Source organism: Halictus rubicundus, chromosome 7 (genome assembly GCF_050948215.1).
Source record: "Halictus rubicundus isolate RS-2024b chromosome 7, iyHalRubi1_principal, whole genome shotgun sequence".
Taxonomy (NCBI): domain Eukaryota; kingdom Metazoa; phylum Arthropoda; class Insecta; order Hymenoptera; family Halictidae; genus Halictus; species Halictus rubicundus.
In genome coordinates this window covers 17329770-17346305 of record NC_135155.1, presented here as the reverse complement: position 1 = coordinate 17346305, position 16536 = coordinate 17329770, and the positions used below count along the sequence as shown (strand labels likewise).

Here is a 16536-nt window from a genome sequence, read left to right as displayed (position 1 = left end):
GTAAATGTGGTGTCTCGGGCTCTCGTGGTCTGATACTGTTGTGGTCCAGCTTGCGCGAGGCTTTGGGTGTACTTGAAATGCTCGTCGAGTGCCTGGAAACTCTGAAGTTACATCAGCCATCAGCAACTTTGTGGCTCGACCTGAATCATTCGGCTACTCAGGTTCTGAAAAGAGTACTTATACTATTTAGACGAATTGCATCGTATTTTGAATTTGTTTACTCATTTTATATGTTTGTTACCAGTAACAGTACGCAGGATAGGCTAGTATAAGGCTGCATTGGTGTCTCAAACGACTTAATACCATGTACTTAATACCATTAATACCATGAACGTTGGCTCAGTACTTCAGTTTCCTTAGTGTCAGTACTTAATATCTTTTGTATTTGGAAATGTGTTTTCTGTTTTCTAACAACTCGAAGAAGTTTGTTTGCTGAAGCATATGGACTGTTTCTTGCGCAAAGAGATCCAAGATATACTGCTGATCAGGCAACAGTATAACAGTTTATGGAAAAGTTTATTTTCAAAGTCTCGAGGTCTGAGAAAGGAGTTGAAACTCGTCTCTAAGTATATCCACATTTTTCACTGATATAAAGCAGTCTTCTTCTTCAAGTTGAAACGTACTTAACACTTTACCTTGAATAACTGTTTTGTACTGAAAGGAAGCGCGATCTTTTTAAACGGTGAATCTCAAAGGAGCCTTGCTTTCTCTTTCGCGAAGCATCTAACGAGAAACAATGAATAGAAGCACGAGGTACAAAAGAGGATTCTCGATCAGCCAATGAATTCCAATTCTCTCTGAAGCCTCGGGCAAGCTCGATTACCTGGCGAGTACTCTGGAAAGTGGTGTGAAAGTTGGAAAATGGAGGAGTCGAATAGAGATAAGTTCGTTCGCGTACGACCCTAACGACTCTCGTCTACTGTAGATCATATCGTCTGCGTCGTAGAACCGAATGCTAGTCACTCTTCACGCGAAAGAAAGTATAACACCGGCGTTCGAGAGCGAAACCGCAAAGAACCGCGCGCCTAATCTCCGTCATGCGAGAGGAGGGTGCCGCGGGTGGTTCCGCGTTCGCTTACCAAACACAGTGAATTCTCTATATATGTCAACAACACGGCCAGCGATGTGTTATGTTTACACTCCTAGGCGTCCGAGGCCTCTCGAGTAGTAATTCCGCGACGTTTATCATCCAGGCCTTCGCGACATATACAGAGAAATCGCTGTAGGTGGAGGGAATCTTCTGTCGGATATGCACGAGAGCCGAATCGTTTTCACGTGCACACACGAACGCGTGCGCGCGCGCACACACACGTACACACGTGTACACACACACGCACGCACGCGCTTAGTCGTCGCAAAAATCTCGATGTGTTTCCTTTCGTGTCGGTGATGTTTCACAAGTCGAAAGGGTCTTTGAATAGACAAGGTGAGGGAGCGTAATTGGTGGGCAAAGGGCGGCGAGGGCGCGAAGAGGGGACGGTGTGAGAGGGACGCATAAATGAGGATAATTCGGAGCGAGCGTTCATGGTTCCGACGATGGCCACCGCGACGCGCCAGTTTCTTGCGATTCGTGGGTCTATGCTCTGTGTACAGTCGCGTTTCCGATCACTCGATTGCGTCTGACCATATTTTACTAAATACGTTTTAACGGTGGAGACATAGACTCCTCTGCCGCAGTACTTTAATCAAACATTTCATAGCTTAGAAAGACTGGAACCCTTGCGGGAACCCTTCAGTAATATACGTTGCTACTTTAACGGATGATACCTTTAGAGGGGGAATATTTTAATATTTTACATAGCGTAGTTTATTATCCTACTATAGTTTCTCTCTTGTACTTTGTTCTTCGCGTTGGAAGAGCTTCAATTGAAACGGTACAAACGCAAGCTACGGTCTCCTCGAACGTACGAGCCGGTGCTGTACTTAAAATCAAAACGGAATAAAGGACGGCAGAGTCGATCGGTTCGAGTTGTTTCGGTGCAATCGGAAAGGCAATAAGGGGAAGAAAGCAGGACATGGTCGCGAACGTCTCAGGATGTATCTAGTCAGGACACTCACTGGTCGAGTATGGTCGCGGGCCACCGTCGGTCCCACATTCTTAGATGTCGATACACTTAAACCATAATACAGTACTGGAACTAAGTGGTAGATATAACGGATAAGTTGCATGGTGCCGTCGTTCTAGCGATCGATCACGTTCTTGAGCTTGCGGAGAATCACGATATGTGTAACTTGTAATTGTTAAAAACTAGGTATCGCTGGATCTTATTATGCACCCGTCTCGCCTCCGATCGGTCCGGCGGATCGATCGATCGTTATCGTACAATTTATATACACGCGTGGGGCGGTGTTACGTGTGCCGAGAAAAGGAGTAAGAAAATCGAACGCGAGAGAGAGAGAGAGAGAGAGAGAGAGAGAGAGGCACACGCGACGATGTATTAATCGCTAACTCGTTGTGGGCGTGCTTATGCATGATTGTTCTGTATTGTTCCGTTCCGCGGGGATGAAAAACGCAACGCAGCGTGCATGAGGAGGCTTCTGAGCAGCGAGAGGGTGAGAACAGGGGTGAATGAGTAAGTGAATCGTGCCTGGTGCTTCGGATAAAAGTTAATTTTTTCTCGCGTGGACGAGTCGCACGTCGCAACTGTTTATTTATTGTACTTAATGTACAGTCGCGTAGTATCGACACCTTATTTTCGCTACGGTGGAAAATAGAGAGAGAAAGAGAGAGAGAGAGAGAGAGAAAATGGGCACCGGTTGAACGATAAAGCAAATAGGAAAGAAGAAAAATCGCACGCAAGACATTCTAACCGCGTTTCTCGTTGGTCCGCGCCGCGGAATTGCCTGGTCGCCGTTCGAATTTTCCCGCGTTCTCGAACGCGCGAAATTCGAACTAAGAACGCTTCAGAAATGACGAAACGGCCGGAAAATTGGAGTACGCTCGCGCGAGACCGAAAACTTGGAGGAAACGGTGAGAATGTAGTTGTGGGGGAAGATTGTGAAGAAAAAAGTGAAACAAAAAAGATTTTAAAAGAGTGGAAGAGAGGGAGAGAGAGAGAGAAAGAGAGTATGCGCACGAGAGAAAGAGCGAGAATGAAGTTTTTATATTTGTTTATAGGTGTGTGAGAACGCTGCACTTTTCGAGCAAGTTGTTAGTGAATTCCCTCCATATTGCTATTATACATAAAGGATGTTGTAAGAAGAAAAGAAGAAGAAGAAGAAGAGGAAGATGAAAAAATGTCGATTTCTCGTCCGCGAAACTCGAAACCTCTCCGTAAGACACACGTAATAAGAGTTTAAACGCTAAACTATTTTAAATAACGCTAAGTACAACGCTACAAGACAAAGGTTTCGCCTATAATGAATTAATTGAAAGCGCAACTATACTTTATTCTCATTAATTAATATTGATATGATTATTACTACGATTATTATTCGAATTATTAGTGTTCTCATCACATGTTTGTGGTTACAAGTCGACGTACTTAATAATATTAATGAGAAGAAAAGAAAAGAAAAGAAAAGAAAAAAAAATACAAAATCGAAAAAAAAAAGTAACGCAAACGAAACGGCGAAAGGACGCGCCCGCCGTATTTGTATATTCGATGAACGATTCTAGGGGTGTTCGTCCGACGGTTTCCGTATCGAGCCAACCGTTTCCGTTGTTCGACGTTGTTCGTTACAAAAACCGTCTACCGACGTTGCGAGGAAAATGATTGCACAGAGCGAGAGCGAGAGCGAGAGAGAGCGAGAGAGAGAGAGAGAGAGAGAGAGAGAGAGAGAGAGAAGAAGCGAAAAGCGGAGAATAGAGGGATGATTGGTTCGTTTAGGATACGGAAAGCTGCCCGTAGAACGTACTTATGTAGATTAATCGGACGTTCAATGACATCCCGATGGCGCAATCACGGACGGATGAGAAGAAGGCGCGCATCAATGCCGGAATAACACTTACTCGGACGCTTAGTCGTTAGATTCGTAAATCGTTCAGTATTTAACAGCGACCCGCAGAAACGAAAACGTCGCGTCCGCGGGCGCACGGTTCTTTCTTCCGGTTGCGAAGTAATTTTTCCAATCGATCGATTAAAAAATAAAAAAGTCAATATAACACGCGAGAACGTAGAGAAAGCAAAGAGAATTACAAGCAGAATAAGAAACCAAAAAAAAAGACACACACACTCACACACAGATACACACACTCTCATACGAGTAAAATAACAGAGAAAATATGTAGCGAAAGAAAATGGGCGCCAAAAAAAGGAATTAAATAAATAAGTCGTAGTGCTGCGAAATCGTGAGAAAAGATAAAAAAAAAAAAGAACGAGATCATCGAGTTCATCCGCGTCAAAAGTAGCGTTTTATAATCGTGAAGTCCGTTTCTTAATGATAAGCGATACGATCAACACATATTGTACAGCATTTGTGATGCTACGCAGACAGACAGACGTTCACGCAACGGTACACAGAAACACACGCAAACATACACGCGCGAGCCATCCGCTCTGGATTAAGCTTAAGCCCATCCGGTTTCGCGAATGATTACCGATCACGCTGCAGTTCCATTTATTCAAGACTGAACATCGTTCCGGCGGCATACCGCTCTTCTAATTCGCCGAATCGCGTCGCGTCGATCGTAATCGTCGAACCGAGCGTTTTAGTATTGATGAAGATTCTCTCGATTAGCGAGCCCAGGGGAAAAATTCGGAACCTGATCAAGTTTGAAAAAAATACAAAAAGAGAAAACGACGAAAAATATCTGTGCAAACAGAGGGACGTGCGCTGCGCGAGTCTCATCGATATGGCCTAATGTTTTGTCCACGATTCAAGGCGAACACGTACAGACAGACACGCGAAGGAAAAGAGGGATCGATGTTCGATCGACGAACAAATGACTGCAATCAATGGAGAAAAAAAAAACCCTTTATTGAGGAAACTTCGATGCTTGTCCAATTATGATTTCCCCGATTGACGAGACGAATTGAACGCGATAGGTGATGATGAATGCCAAAATTCGTATAACACCACACGTCGATCGAGTCCCATCGTCGACGACACGGACGATGCAGGTTTATTCCCGGCAATTTTAAATGAGAGTACTATTAAGTAGAGGTACTTAAGTCGTTGCTACATACCAATATAAGCTCTATTGCTTATTTTATACTTAGTATTATCGTAACGTTTCGATTAGAGGTAACATTATGGGAAAGTTGTATCTTAGCATAAGGTAGGACTAATCTGTAAAGATAAGTAGTCAAATAAATGAAAAGTACATTTGATGTTGCAGACGGTAACAATTTTCATTCTCGTCCCCGTTGACCCGTTGCCCTCACTCCTCCTACATTCACCACAACTACGGACGTTCATGCGAACGCATATTTTTACAGGAAATCGCTAAACTTATGAGACCTCGACAGAAATAGGTTCTGTTATTTAGGAGATTTTAAAAATATATTTTTTATTTTGTGTTATTATTATTATATTCCATATTCCAGAGACCAAACTCTGTGGAGGCGACAAGATTGAGCTAATTCCTCCAGATCCACGAAATTCTTCAGAAACACGGAATCGAGTTTTAAACGAGTTTTAAAAACCAGTCGAAAATCGAAAATTTTCAAATCGCGTTTCGAATGTGTTCCTGACGGAATACCCAAGTGTTTTTTTTTCGCTTTAACCCTAGCACTTCATGGGGGGGGGGGGCACTTCGAACCCATAGAAAACCTTAAATTAGGACTATCATAACTGGACTATTATAAATTATGACTATATATTCATTCTGAGAGGAGGGAGTTATCTACTTTCCATTTTATAAACATACGTATAAATGCAATGTAAAATGTCCACAAGGTATCACGCGCTTAAACATTACAAAACAATTTATTAGGAGACATGATGGGGTTAGGGACACGACAGGGTTAAGACGGTGACGCTTAGGATTAATAGATTAGGATGAGTGTTAGGAGAAAGTGCGAGGTCAAGTCGAAGTTGCTCGATTTGAAGAAGTGTTGGGTAGCGCGTTCGAAAAGAGAGCTTCGTCGACATAGTACCGATTTATTTATTTCATTCACAATCACGAAGAGGCTACTGCGTGCCCGGCTATACAGTACAGATACACATACTCGTTAGAAAATGCAATACTATCATCGGCACCGGCTGGTAATCCGTTTGAGTCGCCTGGCGGTTTGGTTAGATACGATTACGAGTATCACTTTCATGATCGAAGTAGACTTGAAACGAGACTGCCGGTGTTGCTTGTGTTGCCGTTCCATTCATCGAGAACGTGTTTTCCCTGGCGGCTTGTCGTTGTGCGCAGGGTGTCGCAGAACAAGCGTTTCGATGCAGCAGGATGTTATTCTATCTGCAAACAATTAGTCGAGAAGGGAAGAGTAATTTCGTTCGAGGTAGTAGTATTGGCGAACGTACGAAACAATCTTAGTAGAACTTTTTATACTACTACCGGGTACCATCTATCCCAAAAAATGGCTCATAGGAATCTGTATTTGCATAGAAGTCTTTAAGTTTATGTATGTTCTAACGTTTATGTGATTTAGTGAAATAAAAAATTATTCTATTAACACGAAATTTCCTGATTGGAACGTTTACAAGAAACAGATTATGCTCGTCCTTCTCGATAACTGTCGCGCGAAACAATTCGCCTCTTTCTTCCGACTCTTCATCGTGTAAAACCGTCTTCTGCAACGTGCGACTTGTTGAACGACACCCTGTACGCCATCAACTGATTTCCCCGCGAACAGGTGTTTGATATGTGTGCACGTACACAGATATTATTGTTCGTCGTTGATCGGCAATTCCGGCCGCGACATAGGACGCCGCGGATCATTGCCAATAGTGATCAAAACGATACGAGGTCAACGCCATCCGTGTGTCACCTCTGACGTACAAAAACAACGCGTGAACACCGATGCTACGCACATTAAGGATTACATGGGAACGGATACAAAACCTGACAGATTCAATGAAACGGTACATCGATAAGTGTGGAACATAGTTTTACGGGTTTCCTAGGTACATCGAGTATCAATTTCTAGCGTCGACTAAACTCTTCTCTGTATCCAAAGTCATCGAGAAATCATCAGCGTCCGATTCCTGGTTTCGCGCGATCTAGTATCGCGAGTTCGCGACACTAAAAGTTCTCAAGGCATCTCCTGCGTGTAGAAAAACGTTCCTATAGTCGGGTCGAAGGAGGGCATTCATAGTACCTTATAGTTTCTGCTGTGCTGCGATCCAAGTTTTCCTTTTCAAAAGGAATCAGCAGTTAGGGGATAAGAAACACATCTCCCGGGTCGTTCAACCCTGAAGAAGTCACTTAACTCTTCCTCAATGGAATTTTGATTCTTAACCTCTTAAGTACTGTACGCCACTATAGTGGTTTCCGTGGGAAGCGTCAGTTTGAACGGTACGCCACTATAGTGATTTCTATGGGAAGCGTCAGTTTGAACAGTACGCCACTATAGTGGTTTCTATGGGAAGCGTCAGTGTGAGCGGTACGCCACTATAGTGGTTTCCGTGGAAAGCATCAGTTTTGAACGGTACGCCACTATAGTGGTTTCCGTGGAAAGCATTGGTTTGAGCGGTACGCCACTATAGTGGTTTCCGTGGAAAGCATCTGTTTTTGAACGGTACGCTACTATAGTGGTTTCCGTGGAAAGCAGCAGTTTGAACAGTACACCACTATAGTGGTTTCTATGGGAAGCGTCAGTTTGAACGGTACGCCACTATAGTGGTTTCCGTGGAAAGAATCGGTTTGAGCGGTACGCCACTATAGTGGTTTCCGTGGAAAGCGTCAGTTTGAACGGTACGCCACTCTAGTGGTTTCCGTGGGAAACGTCAGTTTTAGCGGTACAAACCACTATAGTGGCTTTTGTGCCATCCTTTTGTACATAACAGGCTAAGTAAAAAGAAATGATCGGGTCGAGTGAAAATTAATGAACGTTCCTCTGTATGCAAGGTCTGCATAATTACTTGATTGTAATTTGCTTGTGATTCGCGAACAAACACGAATACCTACGTTGTTTATAAAACGGTATGCCACCGACAGACCACTTTGTGACTTCCGCAGGATTAACCCGTTAACATTCGAGTCCATTTTGACCCAGTCCGTTGGAGGTTTCATCCTAATCATAGTTTGCGATAACTAGCTACTGTTCATTTTTATGAACTTTAATAACCGGACCGAGTTATCTTAACCCCATGCGCTACTATTTATTTTGTGATTCTAATGATTAGAAATTCTTCATTGATTTAAAAAAATATAGTTCACATTTATTGCATGCCTATGCTGTCTCCAAATCAACTACAACAGAATAGAATTTTATTTCGGTTTGACGGAAATTAATAACACACGTGTTTATCAGACTCTGTTCAGAATCTTCACGAGTCTGACTCGATGTTGTAGGGCAAGGGGTTAAAGCAGTGTAGTCATCAAAAGTATATCCAGAAGAATCGTTGAACACGGATCGAAATGGACGCGGACTGATGGAACGAACCTCCTCTTCGACCCGACGCATGGTTGGCTCACTGCAACGGCTACTACAATAGTGAAACGATGCACCGGTTTCGTCGCACGGAAGTTACTGGAGTAAGCTCAGTCTGTAGTAGAGTGTTTCGCTTGTACGAAAAATACTGTTTATATTCTCTCTTTGTCTTGTTCCTCGGATGCGGCTCATGGGCATCGCTGGAGCAATAGATAGTACGCGCGAACCCGCGGGATTACAACCGTTGAGACTGGCGGGGGCAGCCATGACCAAATTGACTGATGCGGTTTCGTATACGAGCATACGTATATATGTATGTATGTATGTATGTATGTATGTACGTATAATATGTACGTATATACTTCTGAACTAACTACTGGAAGCATACGATCGTCTGCGGCTACGTTTGTCTACGCTAATGCTACCTGTACCTTGGCACATTGTCTTCTCCATTTCACTACGAGTACCGTGTCTGAGGTAATTGATACAGGTATACCTATTGATACAGGGTTGAGTATACTTTCAACGAACGGATGGCCGCGCGATGTCCGTTCCCTCGCGGATGTTCAATCAATTCAGTCATCGCCATGCTGATTAACCGGACTGCTCTTCACGCTAGTTTGTTGGTTTCTTGTTTCTCAGTTTGTTAACACGTTAACTGCCACGTCAGTCACATATATGACTGACAGTGATATTTGACTGGGTTTAGAAATTCATTTTTACTATAAGATAGTCAGATGAACCGAATTTTGTTGGAGTCTTTCGAATTCAAAAGGGTTAAGACAGCAACCCCTGTGATACATTTTAAATGTCTAGTTGTGGTTTCATTAATTCAATTACTCTGATTTTGTGAGAATCTCTCGGCTCGATGTTTGGCACTTAACGCGTTAATTGCTCGCTCTTCGATGTCCTCCCTCCATCCACTGCCCAGAGACGCCCACACGCGATGGATACTTATGCGATCGGTATCTCGCAGTACAAATTCAGGTCTCCGATCGCTTGTCAACGGAAACGAGGTCGTCGACCAAGGTAAATGTCCCTATACACAACTGCCTTCTCCTTTTCGATCCGTTCTTTGCGGTATTCGAATCTACCAATGAACAATAGGTCGAAAAAGTTTTTATGTTTTGTCGTTATGCCCGCAGGAAAATCAGACAGACAGGTACGAATCTCGAATTTTCAACAAAAATCTCGAATTTTCGAAATTCGATTGACCAGCTAAACAGGGCGAGGACTGTGGTGGAAAAACGAATGTTTGTTGGATTTGAAAATATTTAGATCAACGCGACTGGGCCAATCAGATACGCTGACTACTATCCTACCGAGACATTAATATATTTCGCCGAACGACGTTTGCTATGAAACGATCGCCATCCTCTCTGACAGAGTCGCTGATAGAGTCATTTACCTTAGATGATCGATCGAGAAGGTACAATTATGCTGGTTTATTTTATTTTTCCTTACTTCTATTACACATCCATCATTCTCGATCCTTAAACATACTTACATATTTCACCGGTAGGTGTTCGATATCATATTTGTGTCGATCATGCCGGTTCTCTTCTTCATTACGTTCGCGTTTTCTATGAAACTTAGGAACCTTCCCGAACTATGTTTCCATCAGTTCCTATGTAGAGCGTTTCTGTTAAACGGCTCATAAATGGAGAAAAGACTCGCAAAGGGTCCCACTCATGGGCAGCACTAGTATAGCGCTCCCAAAGGGTCCCACTCATGGGCAGCACTGATATAAGATCAGGTGTCGTTCATGTTTTCTGAAAACTATGGTTTGCACTCGCGTAGACCAGGCTCCATAGATCTGTATCGCACGAGGGAAACGTTGTACAGTAAAGTCTTGATCCAAGCCTCGGGCCCGTGCTGTGACATAGATCGTGTAGGGCTACCATTTTCTTGTGACCGGCCGCGAACGTAGAAAAGGACAGCGCGGCCGAAGGCGCACTACATACCGTCAATTAAACCACTAAATAGAAAAGATTTTAATCAGAAAAATGCCACAAATGAGTTGGCGAAAGTCCCATAAAGAAATAATGAAAAATAAGTATGCCACCCCAGTGGAGGGGATAGACGGACTGACTAAGATCGTGTAGCTCCGTTCGGCTTAGGTCAAGACTTCACTGTAACTCTAATCTACTTTTTGCCGTTCATGTTCAATGTCTTAATTTCAATGTGTGCTTGTTATATATTTCCGTAGACAACGGTACACAACGAAAAATAGCTCTTTATGTCCTGAAGTCACACTTTCATTAATGTATTACTTTATCTGATACTCTGAAGGTACTAAACACCACTCTCATATTAACTTAGTTTAACTTACTTCTAAGTATTATATGAATCTACGTTTTGACCATTGGTCGGATAATTTATGATAGATCTTAATATGTTTCTTCAGACAGTATGATTTTTATGTTCTCTTTCAAACGCGTCGTTCAGACTAACGTTTCACAGGTTAAAGCAAGCGAAGATACTGAAAGTTGTTTAGAAGAATAATTCCAGAGTCGATAGTTGTAAACAATATATATATATACACACAGCAGTCGCATTACTTAAATAGTATAATTCATGACGTATGTGGCTAAACAGTCTTGTAAAATGTCGAATAAAACCAGCAAAAGGTAAAGCAACAGGTGAGAAAATGAGTTCTTTCACTATTCTCCAGTTCTTCTATGGTTTCGACGTTTCGTTACGATACTTAACCTAACATTAAAATCCCAATCGTTAAAATCCTTACGTATCAATTTTCTTTTACACATTCTTTGATCCACCTGTTTCAGATCAACGTTAATTGGACCAAATACAATTGTTACAAAATCAGAATCTAGAACCCGAGCCTCGCCAATCGCAAAATATCATTTCAGCACAATAATTCAGGACATAAAGAATCGAATTACTTTAGTCGGAAAGAAATATGCTTGAAGTACAGAGGAAAACGATCCGAGCGAAGGAGAAGCTAATTAAATAAAAAGAGAAGCAAAGGTGTCCAAATAAACAACGCGAGAAATGGACAAAAAGTTCTGAATACAGTGCTTTCTCGATACAAGTCAACAACACGGGTCTCGCCAGTGACAAGTATCGTCCAGATGATTCTATTCTTCGATCCAAACCTCACGGGGTATACCCCGCGGTAGTGGGGATAGTTCTGCGACTTTTATCGACCAGGTATATGCGACATATACCGAGAAAAGACTGTACATTCCCTAACGCGTTTCGAATCGATGGAGCAGATGATTCGATCCGCAACGATCCTCGTCGATCGGAAATCGTGTAGGATCGTCGCGAGACGATTCGCAGGCCTCCGCGTGTGGTTGTTATCACAAACGGTGCCCTCCGACGAGCTTTTATGTTTAAACATTATGAATAAGAACATTTGCGCGAGCGTGGCTGAGGAGCGTGAATTAGTAAACGTCTGTCCGCCATTTCGCTTTGGTCTTGCAGAATAATATTCTCGTCGGTACAACAACGCTAACCGTTTAGGAATATTGCTATTACGAGACTAGGAGAAAGGGTTCGTCGTCTGGTTAACACGGGGCTTATTGTCGTCAGAACGTTCTCTTCGCGGTGTTGTTTGTCGCAGATTCGGTTGATTAGTGCTGTTCCGGGAAAACGCGGAAGAAGTGTCTGTTTGCGAGATCTTCGGAGGACTACCCATTCGAAGCGGTTATCAAACGTTATCTACACGTTACATTAACAGTTAATCAACGATACGGCACAGCAAGTGATAGGCAACTACATATGTTTCACGTATATATTCGAGTTCGTGTGCTTCGGAGCGTCACTGTGCTCGATACACAAGGATTGCGTCTGCGCTGTTGTCGATTCAACATTTTTGTACAATTACACGAAGCGATGTGCTGCCTCTGGAGCGTGTTCAACGGAAATCGGTTGCTCGCCGTGTGAAACAACATCGATCGACGGTTACACGTGCGATCTCTCTAAAACGATGTATCCTTTGCTTTCGCCGCGACAATTACAAATGATAATAATCTGTTCCTATACGTCAACCTTTACGGATCCATTGAAATCATCGTCGACACCCTCTATTGTTCGATCGGGAAACAAAGTTTCGCGTAATGGTTTCCTCGCAATCTACAGCCAATTCGCCGACCAACACCTGTCGAAGATCAAACGGTTTCCTGCTGCTACACCGGTCGCGTAAAAATCGATTCACTCGCTAACGCCTATTGGGTTCGTGTGTGCGTGTGTCTCTGTGTGTGTGTGTGTATCTTTCTCTCGTTCATTCTTTCTCTCTCTCTCGCGCGTTGACAAAATATGAGTCGGCACACGATTCATCTTTTCGCGCATGGTTGAATGCAGGGCCAGCCTGGATTCATCTTCAAAAAATAAAACTATTTTATCTTTATTTCTCTCTTTCGCTCGCACTTTCTTACTCTCTTTCTCTCTTTCTCTCTCTCTCTCTCCCAATCATTCACTAGTTTCTTTGCTATTTATCATGGTTCCCGTCTTTGCCTGAAACGTTGAATCATCCTGATATAGTTTTGAGCAACCTCGGCGCCATCGTCGTTTCTTCTTTCACTCGCATACTGTCGCTTTACAAACATTCTACTACAATCTACTAGTCCGTTTACTATTCCACGCTCGCCACATGATTATATTCCGAAGCACAGAGTTTGTTTGTGTTTTTTTTTCTTTTTCTTTTTTTGTTCTTTTTTGTTTGTTTTACTGTTGTTGTTGTTGTTGTTGTTGTTGTTGTTGTTGTTGTTGTATGGATTTTTTTGTTGTTTCTCTGGAGCCCCTGGTTTAGATAGAAATTGTACTTAAATCAGTCAAGCGGTGTGCATGAAATGACGACAGAAGGAAACAACGCCCAAGCCGACGTCCGACAATAATTGCGATTACCCGCAAACCTGTTTCTGGACGCGCTATCTTCATCTGGAAAGAAAAGACGTTTGTTAATTGAAAACGTGGACGAACATTCAGGATAACAGTTTGAAAACTTCGAAAGTTCCCGGTCATGTCGCTCGACTTTAAACACACGTTACTTTTGAACCAGTGGATTCCTAACATTACAGTTCGGATTTTCCTCATTTTCTAGCCAAAATTGATGGGATTGCATCGAAAAAAGTTAGAAATTTCTGGTTTCCTCAAGTGAAGTTTCACCAAATTACGAATACAAACTCTGTCCTCAAAATTTACTCCGTGCTTCCATTAACACTATTTCTACCAAAGACAGTTTTCAAAATGTTAAATAAAAATTGTTCTAAAAACCAACTAGTGTCAAATCTAGGCAGCGGAATGTGCATTTGCGACAAAAACGAGTAGGTGCAATTTAAAACAGTACAAATATTAGAATTTAAAAATACTATAAGCGAAAATGAATTTTCATTTCACTTCAGTTTGTTGCAATTCAGTGAGAAAATTTTTATTTTGCATCAAGTTCCGTTGTCTAAGTACGATTCGTACATTTGACACTTCGAATCCGCGCGAAGGAGAATTCAATATAAAGTCAGGTAGACCATCAATCATATAAAGTCCGTAATTCAATTTAGACCGTAAATTGGATTGATCGAAGGTCGTTAAAAGTTTGCCGAAGCGTTCCGCGGACTTACCTCTTATTTAAGCAGCTCAGACTCATTGGAAGCGGTTCGGAACTCACGGCCGGGATATGGCCAGCAATTGTTTCCAGCAGAGGGTACCATTGCGCGACCGGTTGCCTAGGATTATCCAGCATCTCCAACCAATGATCACGTCCGATCCCGATGAAACTGGAGCCAATCGCTGTGCAGCCCATTAATTCGTTCGATCCGATCCTGAGAAGAAAATTGGACACCCGGTGTTCGTGATCATTGACGATCGCGGGGCATCGCGTGCGCTAGAATCACGGTAGGAACGCGTCCGTTTTGGTATTCCGTCACTCACCTGTCATAATCGACCACTTTTACTATGAGACTGACGTCCTCGATGTTCTCCTCGGGCACGTCGAACACGAGAGCCTCATTGTACGATGGGAACAACGTGTTCTTCTTCACCGAAGTCTTCTTCTTCTTTATTCTCTTGCCTTGGCAGAGCAGGTACACCTTCACGTAGGGATCTGAAACATCGATTTTTCGATGAAGTTCGACATGCCTTCAGCATGGTAGCAGCAAGTCGTAATTGTTAACTGTAGAGGTAGCGTGCAATCGGAGCGGCCTGTTTGCGATTTCTTATAAAAATTGCAATCGAACGCAGATCTTGAACTTTTGCTCGAACTTTTAAGTAACCTTTTACACTCGAAAATACATATTAGGTTGGCAAGAAAGTAATTTCGGCATTTTTAGGTGAAATGAAATCTAGTTTTCTTATCAAAGCAATGAACGTTAATCAATATAATATTTTCCATCTTGTTCTATGATCTTTTGCCATCTTTCCGGTAGCTTCATAATTCCGCGCTCATAAAACTTCTGATCCTTTTCGGTGGAAAACTGATCCAAGTGCGATTTCAGACCATCATCATTAGTGAAAGTTTGACCATTCAAAGAGTTTTGTAAACTTCGGAATAAATGATAATTCGATGGTGCAATGTCAGGGCTATATGGTGGACGTGACATCGCTTCCCAACCAAGCTACAATAACTTTTCACGTGTTACCAAAGATGTGTGTGGCCTAGCGTTATCATGGTGGAACACGATTCCTTTGCGATTTGCCAATTCTGGCCGTTTTTCTTTGATTGCTATGTCCAGGTTTGTTAGTTGTCGACAATAAACATCTGAATTAATGGTTTGGTTCTTTGGGAGAAGCTCAAAATACACAATACCTTTGTAATCCCACCAAACTGACAACATGATCTTCTTTTGGTGCAATTCAGCTTTCGGCGTGGTTTGGGCTGATTCATCGCGCTTGAACCATGATCGTTTTCGAGTTGTGTTATTGCGAACATTTCTCATCACCAGTGATGATTCGCTTCAGAAAAGGGTCGATTTCATTTCGTTTCAGATGCATATCGCATATGTCGATGCGTTGCGTTAAGTGAATTTCTTTCAATTCGTGTGGAACCGAAATATCGAGCTTCTTAACGATTCCGAGACTTTTTAAACGATATTCTATAGTTGCATGCGAGACATTTAACCTGTCCGCAATCTCTCGGACAGTTACATGACGATCCGATTCAATAATGGCTTTCATTTGGTCATCGTCAACTTCAGATGGTCGACCAGAACGTTGGTCGCCTTCAAGTGAGAAATTTCCAGAACGGAATTTTTTAAACCAATTCTGGCACGCGCGTTCTGTTAAGCAATCCACACCATAAACTTCACATATACCTTTCTGAGCCTCGGCAGCTTTTTTACCACTACGGAAATAAAAAAGCAATATGTGCCTATAATGTTCGTTTTTGCACTCCACGTTCAAATTGACACAGAACTAACAATTTTAATCAAAATTACGTGCAATTTGCTTCAAAAGTAACCTAAAAGATGCAGTTATGAAATGTCAGAAGGAAAACAAATGCAACGTTAACAGAAGTCAATCAAGCAAAACATAAAGCCATCTGTTAGTGAAAACCGAAATTACTTTCTTGCCAACCTAATATATTGATTTAACACTAAATCTGAACAGAAATTGTTCAAGCATCCGATGTCTAGATCAAGAAGCCTCGACTCGGGTTAAGTGACTCGAATGATGTAATCGCAGAATCTGCAGACGTTGCTCAGTCGGTTTACCTAATCACCGTGTTCCTATTCCTTACGACCAGCGGACACGTGTTATTTGCTTTGCATAACCATTCCCAGTGATACGTTGATCGGCGTGCAAAGCTTATTGTGACAAAGTAATAATGCAGCGCCGGTTGCAAACGAATAACGTTACGCCATTACGTTCTACGTGAATCGGGCATTACGTAAAGGCGTTGCGCGAACTTCCGCAGCGAAGATTCTACAAAACAATCGAGATCGATTTACCGGATAATCCTGTTATGTCCATGGCTTTCAGGTTCCTAGCCTTGATGACGGTCACTGTTAGTCGGCCTGCCGTTGGCAGATAGCAGAGCGACAGCATCAATTCTCCCAGATCCACTTTGTCCTAAAAGTGCACGCGCAAC

General features: G+C 42.5%; 1 protein-coding gene across 1 annotated transcript in view; it reads right to left on the bottom strand.

The window, feature by feature from the left end:
• Positions 1 to 13038: 13038 nt before the first annotated feature.
• Positions 13039 to 16536, bottom strand: part of LOC143355792 (synaptotagmin-10) — an 89962-nt gene continuing 86464 nt past the window's right edge. The window contains exons 7-10 of the mRNA XM_076790912.1: positions 16397 to 16517; positions 14382 to 14553; positions 14072 to 14272; positions 13039 to 13394 (exon numbers count right to left, since the gene is read on the bottom strand). Coding sequence (XP_076647027.1) covers positions 13391 to 13394; positions 14072 to 14272; positions 14382 to 14553; positions 16397 to 16517 — 498 coding nt within the window. The 3' untranslated portion in view covers positions 13039 to 13390. The remainder of the gene's footprint in view (positions 13395 to 14071; positions 14273 to 14381; positions 14554 to 16396; positions 16518 to 16536) is intronic.